The sequence below is a fragment of the Urocitellus parryii genome, chromosome 9, assembly GCF_045843805.1.
Source record: "Urocitellus parryii isolate mUroPar1 chromosome 9, mUroPar1.hap1, whole genome shotgun sequence".
Taxonomy (NCBI): Eukaryota; Metazoa; Chordata; class Mammalia; order Rodentia; family Sciuridae; genus Urocitellus; species Urocitellus parryii.
In genome coordinates this window covers 68,817,536-68,839,265 of record NC_135539.1, presented here as the reverse complement: position 1 = coordinate 68,839,265, position 21,730 = coordinate 68,817,536, and the positions used below count along the sequence as shown (strand labels likewise).

The 21,730-nt window shown below is 35.1% G+C and overlaps 1 protein-coding gene across 1 annotated transcript in view; it reads left to right on the top strand.

The window, feature by feature from the left end:
- Positions 1–20,584, top strand: part of Sec61a2 (SEC61 translocon subunit alpha 2) — a 30,954-nt gene extending 10,370 nt beyond the window's left edge. Inside the window, exons 4-12 of the mRNA XM_026408558.2 lie at positions 1,031–1,109; positions 6,873–7,004; positions 7,143–7,252; positions 11,823–11,976; positions 12,914–13,074; positions 13,381–13,578; positions 16,165–16,356; positions 17,032–17,108; positions 19,343–20,584. Of these exons, the coding sequence (XP_026264343.1) occupies positions 1,031–1,109; positions 6,873–7,004; positions 7,143–7,252; positions 11,823–11,976; positions 12,914–13,074; positions 13,381–13,578; positions 16,165–16,356; positions 17,032–17,108; positions 19,343–19,529 (1,290 nt within the window). The 3' untranslated portion in view covers positions 19,530–20,584. The remainder of the gene's footprint in view (positions 1–1,030; positions 1,110–6,872; positions 7,005–7,142; positions 7,253–11,822; positions 11,977–12,913; positions 13,075–13,380; positions 13,579–16,164; positions 16,357–17,031; positions 17,109–19,342) is intronic.
- Positions 20,585–21,730: the final 1,146 nt, after the last annotated feature.

The following is a 21,730-nucleotide window of genomic DNA, read 5'->3' as shown; positions in this document are numbered from 1 at the left end:
ATATCATATCCTATAATCTGATGAGAGTAATTCTGTTCTTTTTGTACTAGGGATTGAACTCAGGGGCACTCGACTACTGAGCCACATCCCCATCCCTATTTTGTATTTTATTTAGAGACAGGGTCTCACTGTATTGCTTAGCACCTTGCCATTGCTGAAGCTGGCTTTGAACTCAGGATCCTCCTGTCTCAGCCTCCCGAGTCTCTTGAGATTACAGGCATGTGCCACCGTGCCCCGCTGAGAGTATTGCTTTCTTTTTTTTTCATATTTATTTTTTAATTATAAGTAGACACAATATTTTATTTTAATATGGTGCTGAGGATCGAACCCAGTGCCTCATGCATGCTAGGCGAGTGTTTCACCTCTGAGCCACAACCCCAGCCCTGAGAGTAACAAAAAATATAACAAATTTTACCATTGTAGCCACTTTTAGTGTGTAGTTTAATAGTATTAAGTATATTTGTATTGTTGCACATTGTCAGTATTGGCAGGTGTGTTTACTAGTGAAATGCACCCAACTAATAATTTTGACTGTTTTAAGAATCTTACCCTTAAAATATGCTTGTTTTGTTACAGAACATCATCTTTTTTAAAGATGCATTGCTGCCAGGCATGATGGCCCATGCCTATAATCTCAGCTACTTGGGAGGCAGAAGCATGAGGGTTATAAGTTCTAGGCCAGCCTCACAATTTAGCAAGACCTTCTCTACCTAAAAAGAACTGGGGATGTAGCTCAGCGATAAAGTACTTGTCTAGTAAGTGTGAGGCCCTGGTTCAATCTCCAGCACCACAAATAAAGTATTGCAAATATTAAATGAATGCATTATAAATGAAATGCAAAGTTAATTTATATAATACATTTAAAAATTTGTTTTTTGATATTGATGAACCTTTATTTTATTCACTTATTCATATGTGGTGCTCAGAATTGAACCCAGTGCTTCACACATGCTAGGCAAGCACTCTGCAACTGAGCCACAACCCTAGCCCTATAATACATTTTCATAAAATATTTTGTGCAATATTTTAGATACCACTGTTTGGAATCATGTCATCAGATTCTGCAGATCCTTTCTACTGGATGAGAGTTATTCTTGCATCCAATAGAGGTATGTAGTTCTTTTCTTTTTATCACTAGATTACTAGTGACATCAAATAGTTATACACACATGCATTAACAATTATTTTTCAATGTTTACAGGGAGGGAGAGGATATGAGAACAGAAATTCATGGCCTAGGAGAAGAAACCAACATGTAAATAGTGACACTACCATGTATTTATTGTAATAAGAGAGAAATTTGTCTTTGGATTTTTCACAGACTAGAAACCTCTGATCTGCAGTGTCAGAGAGGAGATAATGCATTTGAATTGGAGTTTAGTCTTTAGAACAGTAAGAGAAAGTCTGAGCTAAAGCCCACAAGTATAAGACACCATGGTATAATCTGGGAAGTGGTGAGTGGCGGATGCTGGTGTGAGGCTAATGAGGTAGGGCCTGGATCATGAGAGTTCTTACATTTCAGGAATAATGGTTGCCTGTATTTTTCTTTCTTTCTTTTTTTTGCCTTTTATTTTTATTTATTTATTTTTAGAGAGAGAATTATTTATTTATTTTAGTTTTCGGCAGACACAACATCTTTGTTTGTATGTGGTGCTGAGGATCGAACCCAGGCCTCAGGCATGCCAGGCAGGCACGCTACTGCTTGAGCCACATCCCCAGCCCCCCCGTATTTTTCTTTTAAAGCACTTGTTTAAGTAGCTGGCATGTGTGTTTCAGAATATAAAATTAATATTGTTTTTAAAATAATACTAATAATTAATTATTATTTATTATTATTATAGTACTGGGGATTGAACCTGGGGCACTCTATTACTGAACTATATATCCTCAATCCTTTTTATTTTTTATTTTAAGATAGGGCCTCACTAAGTTGCCCAAACTGGCCTCAAACTTGTGATCCTCCTGCCTTAGCTTCTTGAGTCGCTGGGATTATAAACATGTGTCACCACACCCAGCCACCATACCTTGCACTATATTTTTTTGTTTAATTATGGAGTACTGGAAATTTTGCCCATGGTCCTGTGCATCCTAGGTGAGCACTCTATCATTTAGTTATATCCCCAGCCTTTTAAAAATTTTGAGACAGGCTCTTGCTAAGTTGCCACAACTGACCTCAAACTTGGAATCCTCCTGTCTCAACCTCCTGAGTAGCTGGGATGACAGGTGTATGCCATTGTGCCTGGCTTAAATCTACTGACATTTATATACAGATTTATATGAAGCTAAAGATGAAAGTTGCACTTGTGAATGAGAGCTCGTGGGAAGTTGATAGGTTGGTGAATGTTAACCCAGACTTCTTTGTGTATTCCTTCATATATATAAATGTATATATGCTTCAAGTAAAAAATATGATACACTGTATATAATGTTTTTACTTTATTTAATATCTCAGATGAGAGACTTCATTCAGTGGCCATGTACTATCCCATTATAAGGATAGGCTATGATTTATTTATTTATTTATTTATTTTTTAAAGAGAGAGTGAGAGGGGGAGAGAGAGAGAGAATTTTAATATTTATTTTTTAGTATTTGGCGGACACAACATCTTTGTTTGTATGTGGTGCTGAGGATTGAACCCAGGCTGCACGCATGCCAGGCGAGCATGCTACCGCTTGAGCCACATCCCCAGCCCGGCTATGATTTATTTAATTACTTATTCAGTAATTATTTATTGAGTTTTTACTATGTACCAAGCTTTGTGCTAGATGCTGAGAATAGAGAGTGAACAAGATGATGTCCCAGTTGTCAGAGTTTATATTTTCTATTTGAGGTTCTAGATTCTACATGAAGCATATTGGGTGGGGACAGATGCTCTAGGATGGTAACATTTGGACAGAGACCTGCAGTAAGTGAGAGAAAAGTCCATGTGAATACTTGGGAGGAACACTCCAGGGAAGAACAACTGCATAGGCTGTGAGGTGAGAGTTTGCTTGGTGTGTTCGAAGAACATTGAGGGGTCAGCGTAACTTAAGAAGAAAGGTGGAGGAAGAATGGTAGGACAGGATGTTGCAGATGTGTTTTGAGAATCAGATCATGAAGGGCTTGGAGACTAGTAGAGAGTGTGTTTTATGTGTTATAGGACACGTTTGGGTCTCTCATCATGCATTTAGTTTATTCTTCCTTCAGTTTTATAAGATAAACAGTGCTACAGTGAAGGTTGTATTGTATACTTCTGTAACTTTATTTGTTTTCAGTGTAGGGGATCTAAATCAAGGCCTCATGCATGCTAAGCAAGTGCTCTACTACTGAGCTATGCTGCTAGTTCTGTAATTTTTTGTTTGTTTTGATACTGGGGATTGAACCCAAGGGTACTGAACCACAGAGCCACATTCAGCCCTTTTACTTTTTATTTTGAGACAAGGTTTCTTCTTCTTTTTCTTTCTTTCTTTATTTTTTTAATATTTATTTTTTAGTTTTCGGTGGACACAACATCTTTGTATGTGGTGCTGAGGATCGAACCTGGGCCGCACGCATGCCAGGCGAGCGCGCTACCGCTTGAGCCACATCCGTAGCCCCCTCTTTTTTTTTTTTAATATTTATTTTTTGTAGTTGAACACAATAACTTCTATTTATTTAGTCATTTTTATGTGGTGCTGAGGATCGAACCCAGGGTCTTGCACATGCGAGGCGAGCCATAACCCCAGCCCAAAGACAGGGTTTCTTAGGGCCTTGCTAAGTTGCTGAGGCTGGCTTTGAACTTGTGATCTTCCTGCCTCAGCCTCCCGAGCTGCTGGGATTATAGGTGTGCACCACCATGCCCAACCTACATGTAATGTTTTAATAGAATTAATTTCTAGAAAGTTAAACTGTTTGGTCACAAGATACGTATGCTTAAATTATCACTAGATAAATTTTCATCCAGGAGGTTGGGCCTGGGGATGTAGCTCAGTGGCAGAGCATTTTCTTACATTGTGTGAGGCTCTGGGTTCATTCCTCGGTACCACCACACCCCTGACACACACAAAGGTTATATTTTTTTATACTCTTTATCAACAATATATGATAATTACCAATTCTCTTTTAGCAGTGGATATTATTAAGAGTCTTAGTCTGTCAATCAGGTGAAAATTGTCATCAATTGTTTATATATTGGTGAGCTTGAACTTTATTTTTGAATATTTGTATTTCTTCAGTGACTGAAATTTTCAGTAGTGTTTAAATTTTTTTTGTTATAAATAATAGCAAATTACTGACTAGTTTAAACACCACAAATGGCGTTTATTGAAAGGATATGATTCTTTATTGAAATCCAAAAAGGTAAACTACTAAGCCAGGGCATCTTTTAGACCTCAGCAGCAGGGACTTGAAAGGACTTGAAAGCCTTTTCCTCATGATTCAATTTCAGATTGTTTCCTGACCTTTTTTTTTTTTTTATTTTCAGATGGACATGATACTTTTATTTATTTATTTTTATGTCATGCTGAGGATCGAACTCAGTGTCTCACACATGCTAGGCAAGTGCTCTACCACTGAGCTACAACTCCAGCCCAGCTTTCTGATTCTTTATTTCCTAGTTCAGAATATCAAATTACCAGTATTTATGGCAGGCTTGAACAGCTTCAAGTAGTGTTTCAGGGTTAGTACAAGGACAGTACAGATTTCCTGCTGGGGTTTTGCTCCTACATTGTCAGTGTTTTCCTGAGAAAGCATCCTTGGGAGCAGCCATATTAGGTATCTGCTATTTTCTTTTCCTTTTTTTTTTTTTTTTTTTTTTTAACTGAGAATTGAACCCAGGAGTGCTTTACCACTGAAGTATGTCTCCAAAGCTTTTTATTTTTTAATTTGAGACAGGGTCTCACTAAGTTGCTTAGGGCCTCACTAAATTTTTGAGGCTGGTCTTGAACTTGTGATCCTCCTACCTCAGTCTCCTGAGTGGGATTGCACTGTACTCGGTATCCATTTTTTTAAAAAAACTGGTTTGTTCACTTTTTAATTGATTTGTTAGAGCACTTTGCATGTTAGAGATAGAAACTCAATGTCATATTTATGTTTGAATATTTATCTTTTTTAGGGGGGGGACCAGAGATTGAACTCAGGAGGTCTTGACCACTGAGCCACATCCCCAGCCCTATTTAGTATTTTATTTAGAGACAGGGTCTCACTGAGTTGCTTAGTGTCTCGAAGTTGCTGAGGCTGGCTTTGAACTCCCAATCCTCCTGCCTCAGCTTCCAGAACCACTGGGATTATAGGCGTGTGCCGCCACACCTGGCTTGAATATTTTTCTTTTAACTATGTAACTGCTGCATGGAGGTCTTCATAGTTGTATTTAATCATAGCTTCCATCTTTTTCTTTCTCTCTCTCTCTCTCTTTTTTTTTTTTTTTTTTTGGTGATGCTGGGAATAGAACCTAGGGCCTCACACAGTTTAGGCAGTGTTCTACCACTGAACTACATCCCCAGCCCTTTCCACCTTTTTTGATATGGTTTCTAGGATTTTTTGTCCTAGTTAACATTCTGTATTATGAGCATACTTACTTGTATTTCCTTCTGGTTCTTTTGTTGTTTATCTTTTGTTAAGTTTTCCATATATCCAGCATTTATTTTGATATAGGTAATGAATCTAGGTTTAATTGTCAGTAAATGACTGATCATTTGCCCAGGTGTTTTTATCTTTCTTTTCTCTTCTGATTTAAAGTGCCATATTTCCTGTGTGAGATTTTCATAAAAGCTTGATTTGATCTCTTTCTAGGATAGACTATCTATCTATAAATTTATATATAAATTTTGGTGATTCGACTTGAAAAGCTGTCTCTCTCTTTCTCTAAGCCTTTAACAATAAAAAGTCTTTATCTTTGTTGGGGTAGCTGATAAGACATCAAGAATTCTCCCCTAAAATACATTTAATTAAAAAATCTTCTTTCAATAGAATTTTTTTTTATATTAGAGGATACTTTTTGGCATTTATAAAAGCCAGGATTTAAGAGAGTGATGTGACAGAGTGGCCCATGAAAGCCTAAATTGTGAACATGTGAATTACTTATTCTACATATCTCCCTGCACAGTTAGCATATTTAGTTTTATTAATTTTCACTATAAATGCAATACATATTTTTTGTAAAGAAAAGATTCAGAAGTGTAAGAGGGAAAATCATTCATAATCCCACTGAGATGAAGAGCAACAATAAATATCTAAATGACTAGATTAAAATAATAAGTTAATTTACCACTTAAAATGCACTCTAATGTACTTAACTATTTTCTATTTTTTTTCTAACCACTATTATATCATGAGCATTATTTATGTCACTAAATATTCTGCATGGTTTAGGTTACTTCCTAGGTAATTTTAAATTTTACCTTAGAAGAGTTACAAAATATTCTTCAGTATCATCTTTTATTAACTTGGTATGTAATTTTTGGGGTTGTTAGGCAGTTTTTGTTTTGCATTTATAAAAAAAGCTTTAAGTCTTAAAAATAACTACTTGGACAGAAATCTTAGGGTTTTTTTGTTTTTAAATTTGAGTTTCTTTTTTCTTAATTGGTAGCGATGACCACACTTTTACCACTTAACTATGGTCCTGGCCTTGGAAGATTTCTTTTTAAAAAGGATTTCTTTAACATTTTAAATTTAGAATTTATAGAAATAAACATTCTTTTTATACTTATAGTAATTTTTTTATCCAATGCAGTGTTGTGTTAATAAATGAGAGCTTTTTTTTTTTTTTTTTTTTTTAGCAATTAATGTTTAATGAGTGAAAATTTGCTTGCCAACACTTAAATATGTGTCCCTAGAAATGCCATTTAGGACTTGGTGGCTTCTAAATTAATCTGTGTTGTATACAGTAAAAATTGTTTACTCTTTTCCCTTACAGGAACTTTAATGGAGTTGGGTATCTCCCCAATTGTAACATCTGGTTTGATTATGCAGTTGTTAGCTGGAGCCAAAATCATTGAAGTGGGAGATACACCCAAAGATAGAGCTCTATTCAATGGAGCCCAGAAACGTGAGCATTAATACAATTAAAGAGCCTTTTCCAAATTTGGGAATGATTGTGGCAAAGATATTTTCTGTAATCTTTTTTTTTTTTTTTTTTTTGTCTTTGGTTGTAAGCCTGTAATCCTTTTCCCCCAATTTTTGTCAGTATTTGGTATGATCATTACCATTGGGCAAGCCATTGTGTATGTCATGACCGGAATGTACGGAGACCCTGCGGAAATGGGTGCTGGGATCTGTCTCCTTATCATTATTCAGGTAAGAAATCTTACATTTTCATATGCAGAAAATAAGGCAGTTTAATTCCTTTTTTCTTTTCTAACAATTCTTTAGTAATTGTTATATTCATGTCCTTTTACATTGTTTTATTATAATATTTTGATTTCTGAAGTGATGTGTATAAATTGGGAGATGTAAAAATTAAAATTTATTCTAACAACCTTAGAGTTGTACAATATTTTAAAGAACTATCGATCACCTGAATTACATTGATTCTGAGATATACATTTTTCACATTTGATGTCTCTACAATCAGGATGTTTTCCTATAGTTAATAGTGGCTTGTAATTGCTGTCAGCCAGGTGGCAGTCACAGAAGTTGTCATTGCAGTGCATGAGTGTCTGCTTGGATATAGTTGCTCAGATTGTCATTACATCAGTTGGTTATGTGCACTGTTGATATAATAAGTGTTCAGGTTAAATTGCTGTCTGAAGTGTCTTAAATATTTTGTAATTTATTGTTAAAACAATTTTGTATATAGAAAGGCACAGAAAAAACAAGATAGATGATAAAAGTTTAAAATACCTATTTTTAATAAGAATATGAAGATTCTTTGTTATAAGATATTGTACCATAGATTAATTGGCAGTATTGTCTTTGTTGGCACACAAAATAATGGTGTTTAAAATAACAATTTCTTATTCTTATATATTTATTTATTTATTGGCAATTTCTTAATGTTAATGAAATACTATAAATACACACATACCTATATTATATGAGTTTTTTTTTTAAATGACAATTTTAAATGGAATTTTTAAAAAGCCAACATAATTATCAATGTACTAAGTACCCTAAAGTTTGGGATGTAAAATTTAGAAGATATTTCTCTGTTGAACAATGTTTAAGAGCTACTTGGAGAAATTACCCAAGAGTAGATTGTACTTAAATTACAGAATAGTATTGTGTTTTGAAAAGAAGTTTGCTTAAGTTATTTAATAGTGAGTAGTATCGTGTCCTGGTTTTCTTGGAAATGTATCATCCTGGCCACTCTGTGAAATTAGAATATAGAAAATTTTTTCTTAGGATTCAAAAGATTGAGCTGAGAAATAAATTTTAAAATAGCCCCAAATACCATTTGGTGTTTGTGTGTCTGTGTGTGTGTTATATATGGAGAAGTAGGACTATCCCCAGACTGGCATGGTTGAGTGTTCTTTTTGTAATGAGAAACCTTACATAGGGAGCAAATCATAATAAGTAAGATTGTTTTAGTGAGCATGATTCAGAACAAGGAGTTAAATTGTTTAAATATTTATTGGCATCATTGACAATAGAGATAGCTTTTCTAATGAGATAGAACTATTTGATCTTTTGATGAGGTCAGGAATTTTTAATGGATTATTGGGTTTTCGGTAGCTTTCCAACCCTGGTGTGTTCTCACTTGGTATAAGACACATTTTCTTAGAAAAAAAATATTTATTTCTCCATTTATCAATCACTTTTACATGACAAAATTGGAATAATAATTGGAATTTTAAGACAAAAATGAAATGGATGGGGAGAGAAGATACTCTGGTGACTGGATTTTAATATACAGTGCTTAGGATCTTTTCATATACTGATGGCATTGTTGAGGATACTAATAGGCCATTTGTTGCCTTATTTTATAGTGCTGGGGATCAAACACAGGAACTCATACATGCTAGATGAGCCTTCTACCAATGAGCTACATGCGTAGCCCATCTTTTTTTTTTTTTTTGGTTCTGGAGAAAGAGCCTAGGGGGGCTCTACAGCTGAGCTATAACTCCTGCCCTTTATGTTTTTTATTTTGAGACAGCGTTTTGCTAAGTTGCTCAGAGCCTTTCTAAACTTCTAAGGCTACCCTCGAATTGCAGTCTTCCTGCCTCAGCCTCTGAGTTTCTGGTGACCCTAGTTTAAGATAACCCTGTTTTTTTTGGTGGGGGGAGGAGGATTATATATACCCAGGATCTAGGGCCTCAAGAATGCTAAGCATATATTCTATCATTGAACCATACCCTCAGCCCAAAAGAACCCTGATTAAAACAAACAACAAACAACAATAACAAAACATTGAGAACTGGCATCTAGCTCTCAGAATATTATGCATTATTTCTCTAGTACCTTCCTAAGGATATATTTGGAATCCTAAGTGACCTTAGGTGAACAACTCTGGGTTAGTTAGATAAGGATTGACCTTTTATAGAGTCAACTATGGATTTAAATTTATATAAAATGGAGTTACACTATTTTGATATTTATTTTCAGTATTCACAAATATAAAAATTGTTATATTTTAAAAATGAAACAAGTGTATATGTACTAATTTCTTCAAGTAAATTCTGGTGTACAAATGTTTGTGTTATGGTTAACTCTTCTAGTATTAATGTACAAAGAAATATGTCATGTTTGATTATAGGTGGGCAGTGACACATTTGTGTCTTTTCAAGGCATTGCTAACATTGAAAATATGTGGATACACTGAAGAGCTATGATTGGACATCAGTGTTTTCACCTAGAAACATAGGTTTTGAAAACTGCTTGCATGCTTTTATGGAAGGTATTTCTCATCTTAATTTGTCTTGTCTTATTCACATGGCCAGTGTTTTTCTATTAATGGGTTTTGAAATCTAAGTAGTGGGACTTGATTAAGATCTTTAAAACACAAGTAGAAAATATCAATGTGCACGGCATATAGTAAAGGTAAGTATATTTTGTATGAAGTGGTGTGTGTGTGTGTATGTGTGTGTGTGTGTGTGTGTGTGTGTGTGTGTGTCTGGAAATGTGAAGTGGTACTTTTACACTCAATCCAGATGTTCATAATGTACATAGATGTACATTCTACATGTAAATGCAGCTACTCTTCTATTTTTACAGTGCTAGTCATGGAGATACTGCTGTTTCTTCCTGATTTGGTTCCTTTTTCAAAGGCATGCATGATTTTTAGCTTCTTTAATCTTATTCCCTTAATTATAAAAACCATTTCTCAGATTTCTTCATCATTTCATTTTCCCACTAGAAAAACTTGAGTCTGATTTTCACAGGATATTGATGAACTAGTCTGTAGTCTGACTGACACTGTTCCAACACAGGGGGTCTGGAGAATTACAGTTATTCCAGAGCTGCCCTGTGACTTGGGACAGGTCGTTTATCAGAGCACATGATAATTCCTGTGTGGAAATGTATTCCCTGTGTGGAAATGGGTTTCTGTATCTGTGCTTGAAGTCTTCACTCATTACATAATTGCTGTCAAAGCAAAATCTAGTACTAACTCCTCACTTCTTTCTTATTTTGTCAAAATGTCAAACTTGGTTTTCAAACAGTATAGGTGATCTCTCGTAGAAGGTTTGAAAATTGTACCCTTTTCCAGTTAATTGAAAGTTAAATTAAAAGACCTTAGGTAGAAAAGTTAGGCTTTGTACAACCCCTGAAATAGGAGTTAAGGAAAAAACAACATTGTATAAGGTAAGCATGCTTAAATCATGTACTGTAGTGAGTTTGATCTCTCTTCTGACAGGTGATCTTAGATAAAGTGAGTAGATAATGAGATGAGTGGCTTCAGAGCTGGGAGGAATTGAAGTGACTTCCTCACTTCTGTAGGAGGTTCTCTTTATAGTGTCAGTGGTAGATCACTTGTCTAGCATGTGTGAGACTTTGGGTTAGATGCCCACCACTGCCAAAAAAAAAAAAAAAAAAAAAAAAAAAAGGAGGGGTGACCTGTATGAAATTGGGGGCATAGAAGCATATTTTCTTCCCCTCTTGATTAGGTTATTCAAGTCGGGAAGGAGTCATATGACTGAGGAGGTCACTTGCAAGGCTATGGATTGTTTTTAATTGATGCATGCTTTTACAGAAATGTCTTCTCCAAGAAGAAAGTTAAGAATGTTCAATATCACAAAATTAAAGTTAGTATGCTTTCATTTTTTAAAAAAATTATGAGCTTAAGTACCTGGCAGATTTTTAACTGTCTTCAATTTACATCCAATCTTTGTCCCTCATAAGAATAGAATGTGTTTTTACATTGATTATAACCTGTGTATATAAATTAATGTGTGCTTTACTTTTTGACTTATTCTAGACATATGTAGTACTTATAATATGTAAAATATTATATACATATTACTTTTTGAGAAGTATCAACATAGTCTTCATACTTATTCTTAAATGGAAACTGTAAAATTGCATCTTGGTATTATTCTATAATTCTTTCAGCCTTTTACTTACTTGGGGGTATTTGGGATGTTTTTAGTTTCTTGCTGTCAAATTCTATATAGCTGTGATCATATTTGTTCTAGTGTGCTTTTTCAAATAGGCCCTGGTTAAACATTGTAAGAGAAACTATTCAGATATTATAAATATACTTTAAAAGTTGAAATGTCTGCTTTATAATGTAACAATATTTCTGATCCTCTGATTTTCAGAATTGGCTTTGACTAAAACTAAAGCAGGTCAAAAACTCCCAATAGTGATACTGCAACAATTAGGTTTGATAATTGAAAATGCCAGTACTTTGAAATAGTCCATGGTGTTCATCTCCCTTCTTTCTTGAGTTTATTCTTGCTTCCGCTTACATGCATTTCTTTCCCCACAGTTGTTTGTTGCTGGTTTGATTGTGCTGCTGTTAGATGAGCTGCTACAGAAGGGTTACGGCTTGGGGTCTGGTATTTCCCTCTTTATTGCCACCAACATCTGTGAAACCATTGTCTGGAAGGCCTTTAGTCCCACTACCATTAACACTGGCAGAGGTACATTGCACAGTGACTGCAACTGCACGAGTTTTGCTGGATGTGTGCTGGACATGAGTCCATAATGTAGCAATACATGCCTGTAGCCATTCTGGTTTGCTGCCCCAGGAGACAACAAATGCTATTTGTTCAAAACTTGATAAGCAGAGATGTGTAGAGTCTGCAATAGTACTTCACAAAGAATGATAACTATGTATTAGCCTCTGCTCATTTAAAATTTCAGTGATTGCAAACAGATCTTAAAAATGTTGTTTGTTGATCTTAATCCATTGCTGCAGAAGTCACTTGTCTGACTGACTGCAGTATTCCTAAAGGGATGAAAAGTGGGTCAGGATTTCTGAAGCGAAAAGACTGTCTCATACCGTATCTTCAGGGAGCACTTATACTTTTGCTTTTCCTCTAATTGGCTTTGTAATAGCATCTAAGTTTTGAAAGATTCCATTCTGTTTTTCTCCTTTACCCCTCTCCATTTTTCTCAGTTGTCATCCTGTCTAACCGATTAACATCAAACTCTGATGCCAGCCTTAAGAAAATATCAATGATGGTTTATTAACGTTACAATAAACGTAAAAGTGAGCTTGATAGAGTCACCCTATATCCTTTGATTCTGACATTTCTATTCTGCTTTGCTACTTTTCTATTTTTCCTAAAAATATTCCTTTCCTTTCCCTAAAGTATAAAGGGGAGGCAAATCTTCATGAATGAAATATTTTCTTTGGTAGAATCCTACTTTGGATATTTTCATAAAGAGTAGTCTCTTGAGAAAACTTCAGATTTATACAAAAAGATAGATTTGCCTCAGTGACCTAAATGTGTTTAGAATCTGCTTTGTAAAGCAAAAGTGGTGAATTCCTTTGGAGTTTCAGGTTATTTGTTTTGACCTTTGAGACAGTTTTGGGAAAGACCTGTACAGTTTGTTTCTGTCTTGATTTCTCAGGTACTGAGTTTGAGGGTGCAGTCATAGCTCTGTTTCATTTGTTGGCAACCAGGACAGACAAAGTCCGAGCTTTAAGGGAAGCTTTTTACCGGCAGAACTTGCCCAATCTTATGAACCTCATTGCTACAGTTTTCGTGTTTGCTGTTGTAATATATTTTCAGGTAAGTAAAATCTTTTCACTGAAGTAAATGGGATGTGAATTCTTATTTTGCTCTTAAAGAATACCATTTGAAATGATGGTGTCTAACCTGCCAGTGTTTCAAGATCTAAGTCAAGCAAATAATTCTATTCTTTACCCTCTAGTCTGAAGCTGTAAAATATTGGTGTATATGAAATAGAAGAAAAAGTTGGTGTATGAAAAGGGGAGCTTTTTGGTTTGCATTATCTTTTTATGCTCCCTTCTATTACTTGTGTTCTTTTCTTGATATGTACAGTTCTTTTTACTTACTCTTCATTTCATTTTTTAGGGATTTCGTGTTGACTTGCCAATTAAGTCGGCCCGGTATCGAGGACAGTACAGTAGCTATCCTATCAAGCTCTTCTACACCTCGAACATTCCCATTATTCTTCAGTCTGCTCTGGTTTCAAATCTGTATGTTATTTCCCAGATGCTGTCTGTTCGATTTAGTGGCAACTTTTTAGTAAATTTACTAGGACAGTGGGCTGTGAGTATTTCATTTATTTATATTAAGTATTATAATTTAATACAATTTTCATTTCATGGTTCTATTTTTAACTGAATGAGATAGACATTAAAGCAGTTGCTATAACATTTTCAGATTAATTTGCCTATAACAGAGTTTATTTATCTAGAATTGGTAAGTGTTGTAAAACTAAGATGGATCAAGTATTTTTTACTATTTACTTTCTAGGAAGCATTTTCAAATTAGTCTGAAATCACAATTGCTTTCATGAAAAGTGATTTCTTGTTTTGTAGTCTTATTCCTATATTGTCTGTAGCAGTTTTTTTTTTTAAGAGAGAGAGAGAGAGAGAGAGAGAGAGAGAATTTTTTAATATTTATTTTTTAGTTTTCAGTGGACACAACATCTTTGTTTGTATGTGGTGCTGAGGATCGAACCTGGGCCGCATGCATGCCAGGCGAGCACACTACCGCTTGAGCCACATCTCCAGCCCCTGTAGCAATTTTTTTTTGTTAAAATTTGCAGATAACATATGGGATACTAGAATCATTCTTTCCTATTTTCCCTCTATTTTTATGGCCTGAATGGCAGTAAACTAGCTTGTGATTAACTGGGCTGGAAATCAGCATGTAATTAACAAAACTAACAAGAGTTTAAAAAAGAATCCATTAAATTCTGACTTTTCTTTTATAGATCCTCTTTATAATAACTTCTTCTAAAGCATCCCAGCCATGTTGCTTTTGAGGTGTGAGTTTCTACTAGTGGTGAAATTTTGTTCTGTTTAAACTTCTATCATCTGACAAAGGAATATTTTCCTTCTTAAAATTATAAAATTTAAAACAAAAACAAAAAACAAACAAACAAACAAAAATAATCCTTGGGCTGGGGCTGTAGCTCAGTGGTAGAGTGCTTGCCTGATCCTCAGCATCACATAAAAATAAATAAAAGTATTGTGTCCATCTACAACTAAAAATACTTAAAAACAAAACCCAAAAAGCCTTAACTTCTTATATTCTTTTGTGGAGTATATAATTCTAAGATTCGCATTCTGCTAAAACCAGTATTTTTAAATACTCATTCTTGGAATATGGTGCTATTATTCTGAGTATTTATTTTAATATGCTGTCTTTTGCACTATAACTTGAGGTAACATCCTTCTGCTTTTACTGAAAGTAATTTAAAAAACTTAAAGTTAGCAGAAAAGAAAGTTAATTTAGAATGTTAATTGGAGAGAATAGGATTCCTTTTATTCATAATACTCCTTTTCTATTCATTTAACAGAAATTTAATTACATTTTGTATTCTGGCAATTATAACTAGAAGGGGATGAAGACGAGAAGGAGGAGGATGTAGTCCCTCCCTTATTTGTCCAGCAATAGTTATTACCATGATAAGAATTTCATAGCAATAAATGTACTGAGGAGTTGGCTCTGTATAGATAGTGTTGTGATTTTGAGTAAGATTCTTTTTAATGGGAGAATTATTGGTAAATTGAATTGGCCTGAAAACAGTGCTTTTGATCTGGGATTTGTGATTCTAGAGCACAGTAAATAATTTTTTGAAAATTTTAAATTCAGGAACCAGATATTTTAATCATTACAAACCCAAATTGTTTTCCTACCCTTCTGACCTAAGATGTCAATATGAGCAAATACATGCTATTCCCATTTTTATTACTATAAAAACCCCATTATTATAAATATTTATGAAAATATTATTTGTTTTCAACATTTAAAAAAAATTTTATTCCTTTGTTTGGTACTGGGGATTGAACCCAGGTCCTCACACATGCTAGGCAAGTACTCTACCAGTGAGATATATCCGCAGACCCTGAAAAGACCATTTCTTATAATAACAAAACATATGAAGTTTAGGCAATGAGCTGTTTTTTGTCAATATTTTGATTGTATTATTAATACTTGTAATAATCATTAAAGACCTTTAGTTGGATACTCTTAACATAATTTAGAAAATTTGAGGTTCTGAATGTAAGAGATTGTGATCATATTCCTATATTCAGAAAGAGGTTTTGAAAAAAAAGATTTTGTAGGATATAATTATAAATTTACAAAAAATTACTCTTCTGTTAATATATTAAAAATGCATGGTACATCATCGATACTATACAATTTTAAAAGAGTGAAGTAATAGATGCAAAACTTAACTCCTGGGCTGGGGTTGTGGCTCAGTGGTAGAGCTCTTGCCTAGCCTGTGTGAGGCACTGGGTTCGATCCTCAGCTCCACATAAAAATAAATAAACAAAAGTTTAAAAATAAAATAAAATAAAACTTAACTCCTGTAGTTATACAGAATCATTGGCTCTAGGCACTTTAAACTTAAAATACTATAATAATATCTGAGAAATTTGAAGTTCATAAAAATGTATTCCAACCTGTTATAACCCCAGCTATATAGGAGGCTTATGAGCTCACTCGAGCCCGGGAGTTTGGGACCAATCTGGGCAACATCTCAAATGTCTGAGGGTGAAGCTCAGTGGTAGAGTACTTGGAATATATCAGGCCATTGGCTCTGTCCCTACCACTAAAAAAGAAGAAAACATTCTTGATCAGTTAGGTTGGACATGTGTCCTTTTTATTCTTGTTCTGTAGGATGTCAGTGGGGGAGGACCTGCTCGTTCTTACCCTGTCGGCGGCCTCTGTTACTATCTTTCTCCTCCTGAGTCCATGGGTGCCATATTTGAGGACCCTGTCCATGTGGTTGTTTATATCATTTTCATGTTGGGATCCTGTGCATTCTTTTCTAAGACATGGATAGAAGTGTCTGGTTCCTCAGCCAAAGATGTAAGTATTTGGTTTATTTGAAATAATTATTATTTTATTTTTTTAGGTGTGAAACCAGTAATAGACATACTCTTACTTTTGTAATTTATACTTATGTTTTGTTCATACATTCTGTAATGAGGCAATATTATCCCCAACACGCAAGAAATTGGTTCCTGCAAGGTGAAAAATCCTTAATATAATGTTTTTTCTTCCTCCAAAACTCAACCCTACCTGACAAAATCTTTTGCTTAGTAAATTCAGTTTCTCTTTAGGGAGGTGATAATGAGAAAAATAAAAGGTTGAGAAACATTGGTTTAGGATATGATTAACATGTAGTTGGCAGCATTGAGGCCTTAGTTCTTTTCAGGTTTTATGGGTATGATACAAATCTAACTTCAAGGTTCTTGCATTATACTTTTTAGTGTGTGGAAAGCACTTCACACAGAAATGATAGCAAACAGTGAGCTGTTAAGACTTTGGACATAGTGGTGCACAACTATAATTCCAGCTACTCAGAATGCTGAGGCATGAGGATCCCGAGTTTGAGGCTAGCCTGGGCAGGGAGGCCCTGTCTCAAAATAAAATTTTAAAGGGCTGGGGACATAGTTCAGTGATACAATGCCTCTGGGTTTAATACCTAGTATGAGAAAAAGAAGTTTGATTTTGAAAAAAAATTATTTTATTTTCTTGCAGGTAGCTAAACAGCTAAAAGAACAGCAAATGGTAATGAGGGGTCACAGAGATACCTCTATGGTTCATGAGCTTAACAGGTAAGCAAGCCTATTAGAGTCAGTCCTTCATAGGAGTGGGTGCATTTCAGTCTTTCATCACTAATTGTTATCACTTTATCTGTTCAAATGCTTATCAAAAAGTAGACTCCTCTACGTCACACAAGAGAACACAAATTTAATGTAAAACTTAAATTGTTCTCCATATTAAAACTGACCCCTAAGCAAAGAATTTTAATTGAAATTATGATCAGTCCAGTGTGAAAATGATATAGATCAGTATTCATTGTTGGCTGGCTGGACATAAAATCTCCAGGGGGCTTTTATAAAGTACTACTGTCCCACCTTCAGAAATAGTGATTTGTTTTGTCATCGGGTGTTTGTTAACAGATTTATTGGACAGTAATTCACATAATGTGTGATGTACTTATTTGAAGTATAGGGTTTTTAATTTAGAACAATATTACAATCTAATTTTTCATCCCTCAACTGTTATTTTTCATTCACTAACCCCCAGGCTTCATACTGACCCCACCCTCACTCCCTTCACCCCTTGCAACTACTTTTTACTTTCTATCTCTATAGATTTATCTATTTTGTACATTCTGTATATTTTTTCATATAAATATGTACTCTTGTGGATGACTTCTTTCACTTTGCCTGTTCATCCATGCTGTAGTATGTATCATTACTTTATTCTTTTTTTCTTGAATAATATTCCATTGTATGATTTTTTTTACATTGTTTATCCATTCATTGGCTGATAGAAAATTTGGGTTGTTTCCACTTTCTATTATGAATAATGCTGTTGCAAACATACTTGTATAGGTTTTGTGTGGATGTACATTTTCATTAGTCTAGGAGGGGAAGTGTTGGGTCATATAGTAACTGGTTAATATACTGAGGAGCTTCTAAACTGCTTCCCAGAGTGGCTGCAACAGTCTCCAGCAGTGGATGAAGTTCCATATGCTGCATGTCTCACCAGCACTAGCTCTTCATGTTTTGAGTTTTGTTTTCCTAGTGTGTATGGAGAGGTTTCATTGTGGTTTTGATTTTCCATATGACCAGTGATGTTGCACATCTTTTCAAGTGTTTATTGGCTATTTATGCTGTTTGTTCTTTGAAGAAATATTTGTTCAGATCCCTTGCTCATTTTTAATTAATTGGGTTGTCTTTTTGTTAGTTTTAAGAATTGGGTTTGGATTTTTATTTTTTTAATACAATTGTCAGATACGACTTTCAAATATTTTCTTCCATTCTGTTGGTTATTTTTTCACTTTCTCTTTTTGATACAGTGGGTTAAATCCAGAGCTGATTTACCACTGAGTTATGACTCCAGTCCTTTTAAATTTTGAGACAGGGTCTCACTATGTTGCTATGACTGGCCTTGAACTTTCAATCCTCCTGCCTCAGCGTTCATGTCACAGGAGTGAGCCACCATGCCTGGCTTTTCACTTTCTTGATGATGATCTTTGATGCACAAGTTTTTAATTTTGATGAAACCCAAGTTTATTTTGTTTTTGATGCTTTTGGTGTAGTAACTAAAAAAGCATTGCCAAACTCAAGTTGTATTCCTGTTTTCTCCAAGAAGTTTCAGCTTCTCCGTGTAGGTCTGCGATGCACTTTTGAGTTCATTTTGTGTTGTGTGATGGGTGTCCAGTTACTCCAGCATGACTTGTCGAAAAGGCACTAGTGTTTTCACGTGAACTTTTTAATTGTTGCAGCACACTCTGGTGGAGTGCTGTAATGATCCTCTAGCTTCAGGAACTGCCATCATTCTGCCATTCTGTTTTTCATTTCCTATATCTCCCAGATCCTCCCACCCTTATTTTAAATAAAAACCCATTGTTTAAAAACAATTTTCCTCATAATTCCAATGTCAACTAAGGTTGAATCACTGTTGAAGAGGATCTTCAAAATTTTGTTCCATCTGTTGACATGTAGAAAGCATTTTGAAATTTACTTTTCACTCTATGAAGGAAAGTAAAGGTTACTTGTTTAAAAATTAAAATCTCAGCCCAGGGTTCTGATCATCTGTCCTAAAAATTACATATTGCCTTTTTTGGCTATTAGCCTTTTTAAAAAAAATATGAGAGTCAAGTCATTGCCTTAATCACAGTTTCTCATCAGTGTGTCGTCCATTATGTACAACCCATCAATACTATACTCTTCCCATTTGATTAATTTGTATTTCTTTAGAGAAGCAACCTTGCCATCTTATTTCTGTCACTTCTCACATTCTGCTCCACTGCCTGACTAAGGGTTTTGTCTTCTAGGTATATCCCCACTGCAGCTGCATTTGGTGGCTTGTGCATTGGCGCCCTGTCGGTGTTAGCTGACTTCCTTGGGGCCATTGGATCTGGCACTGGAATTCTACTTGCAGTCACAATTATTTATCAGTATTTTGAAATATTTGTTAAGGAACAGGCTGAAGTTGGTGGGATGGGTGCTTTGTTTTTCTAAATGTTCAAATATTTCTTTTTGTGTGTGTGAAAGGGAAAACATTTTGACACGTTGTTTTTGTCAAATAATGCTGGTTCCCCTTTTCCTCCCTCAGTTTCTTGTTTTCAAGTGCTAACAGTCCCATTTCTGAAATGGGCACGGAGCTAAGCCTGTGTGCAGCATTAGTACCAGCTGCCTTAAAACTGAAGTTTACATTATTCGTTAAAAAGTGTACATCTAGTGTTGCCTGTAATGCTGGAAACCAATGCATCTACCTTGCTGTGTCAAATCATGACAGTGAGATGGTGACATGGATTAGTTTTGCACACAACATTCAAAACACTTAATATTCCCCCCTTGTTTAAAAATAAATGTAGTTCAAATTGCCACTTTCCAGTATTTTTGAGCTTATCTGATGAGTTCTGGAACATTTATATCTAATCTATATTTTAGATAATTACTTTTTATACTTTTTTAATTCATAGTATCCATGTTCCTTCCCCTCCCGCTCCATCCCTATTCCCATCTTTTATTTTTTCCTTCCCAAAGCAGCCACTTAGCCCACATGAGCAAAATCAAGCATTGACCGTATTTCTGTTGCCAGAAACAATTGCTTCTGATTACTCTTCCTGTTTTTCATTCCTCCTTTCCTCCCAGGGACAGCATAATCTGTGCTGTTTGACTGTATTGGCTATGCCTTCTAATTCCAGCCAGTCACTTGAGAATACTCTTTCAAGATGATATGCCCCAATTCTTTTCTTTTTTTAAATCCCTAAAGCAAAGATCTAATTCTCAAGCAATGTCTGTAGTTCAGTGGGGGTGAACAATGAGTAATTCATGCTAGGAATTTAAGTCTGTTGTTGTACTTATAGCAGCAACATGAGTGTAAACAGTAGACAATAAACTTTTATTTAATAAAACTGTTTCAGTTGTGTTGGAAAAATAAAGGAAACTGAGATTAAGTGTTCTCTAAGATTACTTGTTTAAGTTCACTGTATTTACATCAAGCCTATTCTGAGATGCTTGTTTAAAGAGGACAAATGTAATATACACTTTAATGTTTAATCTGAAATTATTGAACAGCAGCTAATTTAAAGGTACTCATTCATGTGATTAATATTTGGAAGGGGACAGGAAAACAGTGGTCTCAAAACAATATTGTGTCTCTATTTGAATTTGTACTTCTTTGTAAATCATTTTTTAAAAATATATATATATGTGTATATTTTAGTTGTAGTTGGACACAATACCTTTATTTATTTTTATGTGGTGCTGAGGATTGAACCCAGTGCCTCGTACCTGCTAGGTGAGTGCTCTACTGCTGAGCCACAATCCAGGCCCTGTTAAATCCCTTTTTAACACCCAGACTGCAGTGTTTAGACTCTGACTTAATCTCCAAGGCACAACCTTTTGATGTTCACAGATAATGTGAACAGCACTAGGGATGGTTCTAGGAGTTAGCTGTTGCTTCTAAGTGACTCTTGGGAAGAAAGAAAGGCCAGGTTATAAGCCTCACTCCTTGAAGATGACTCCTGTAAGGAGTGGCTTTGGAAGAATTGGAGTGCTGGAGTCTCTTCTTGATTTCAAAGGAGGAGAGTAATATTAGAAATGATAGGATACATCCTTTGAGGAATCATGATATCCATGATTTTTAAAGATTTTAAGTAAAGAGAGGCATAGAAAAAGTTACTGTTGTAGCAAGGAGATGGAGCTAAATCTTCACTCTTAGAAGGACAGTAAACTTGATTTATAAAATTCTAGAGTCCTGTAATAATATCCATCCTTAAGTCTTACTGTATAATGACAAGTATGAGGGCTGGGGCTGTATTCAGTGGTAGAGTGCTTGCCTTGCATGTGTGAGGCACTGGGTTTGATTCTCTTCACCACATGTATGAGCAGCATTTATATAACTATAACATACACATAAATAAATATCCAACTGGATATTCTATTTATCTATATGTATGTGGGGCTGAGGATTTTACCCAGTGCCTATCATGTGCTAGACAACCGTTCTACTACTGAGACACAGCCCCAGGAGCTTAAATTTCTATTCATAATATTACCTCTAGGTCAGATGGTGAACCCATAGATTGGAGCATTTTTGTACCTGCTTTTATCTGAAACCTTTATATTATATTGTTCTGAGGGGCCTACCTTTATCCCTAGATCCAGGCTGGAAACAGGAGATGGTACTGGGAGTTGAACACGGGTGCTTTATC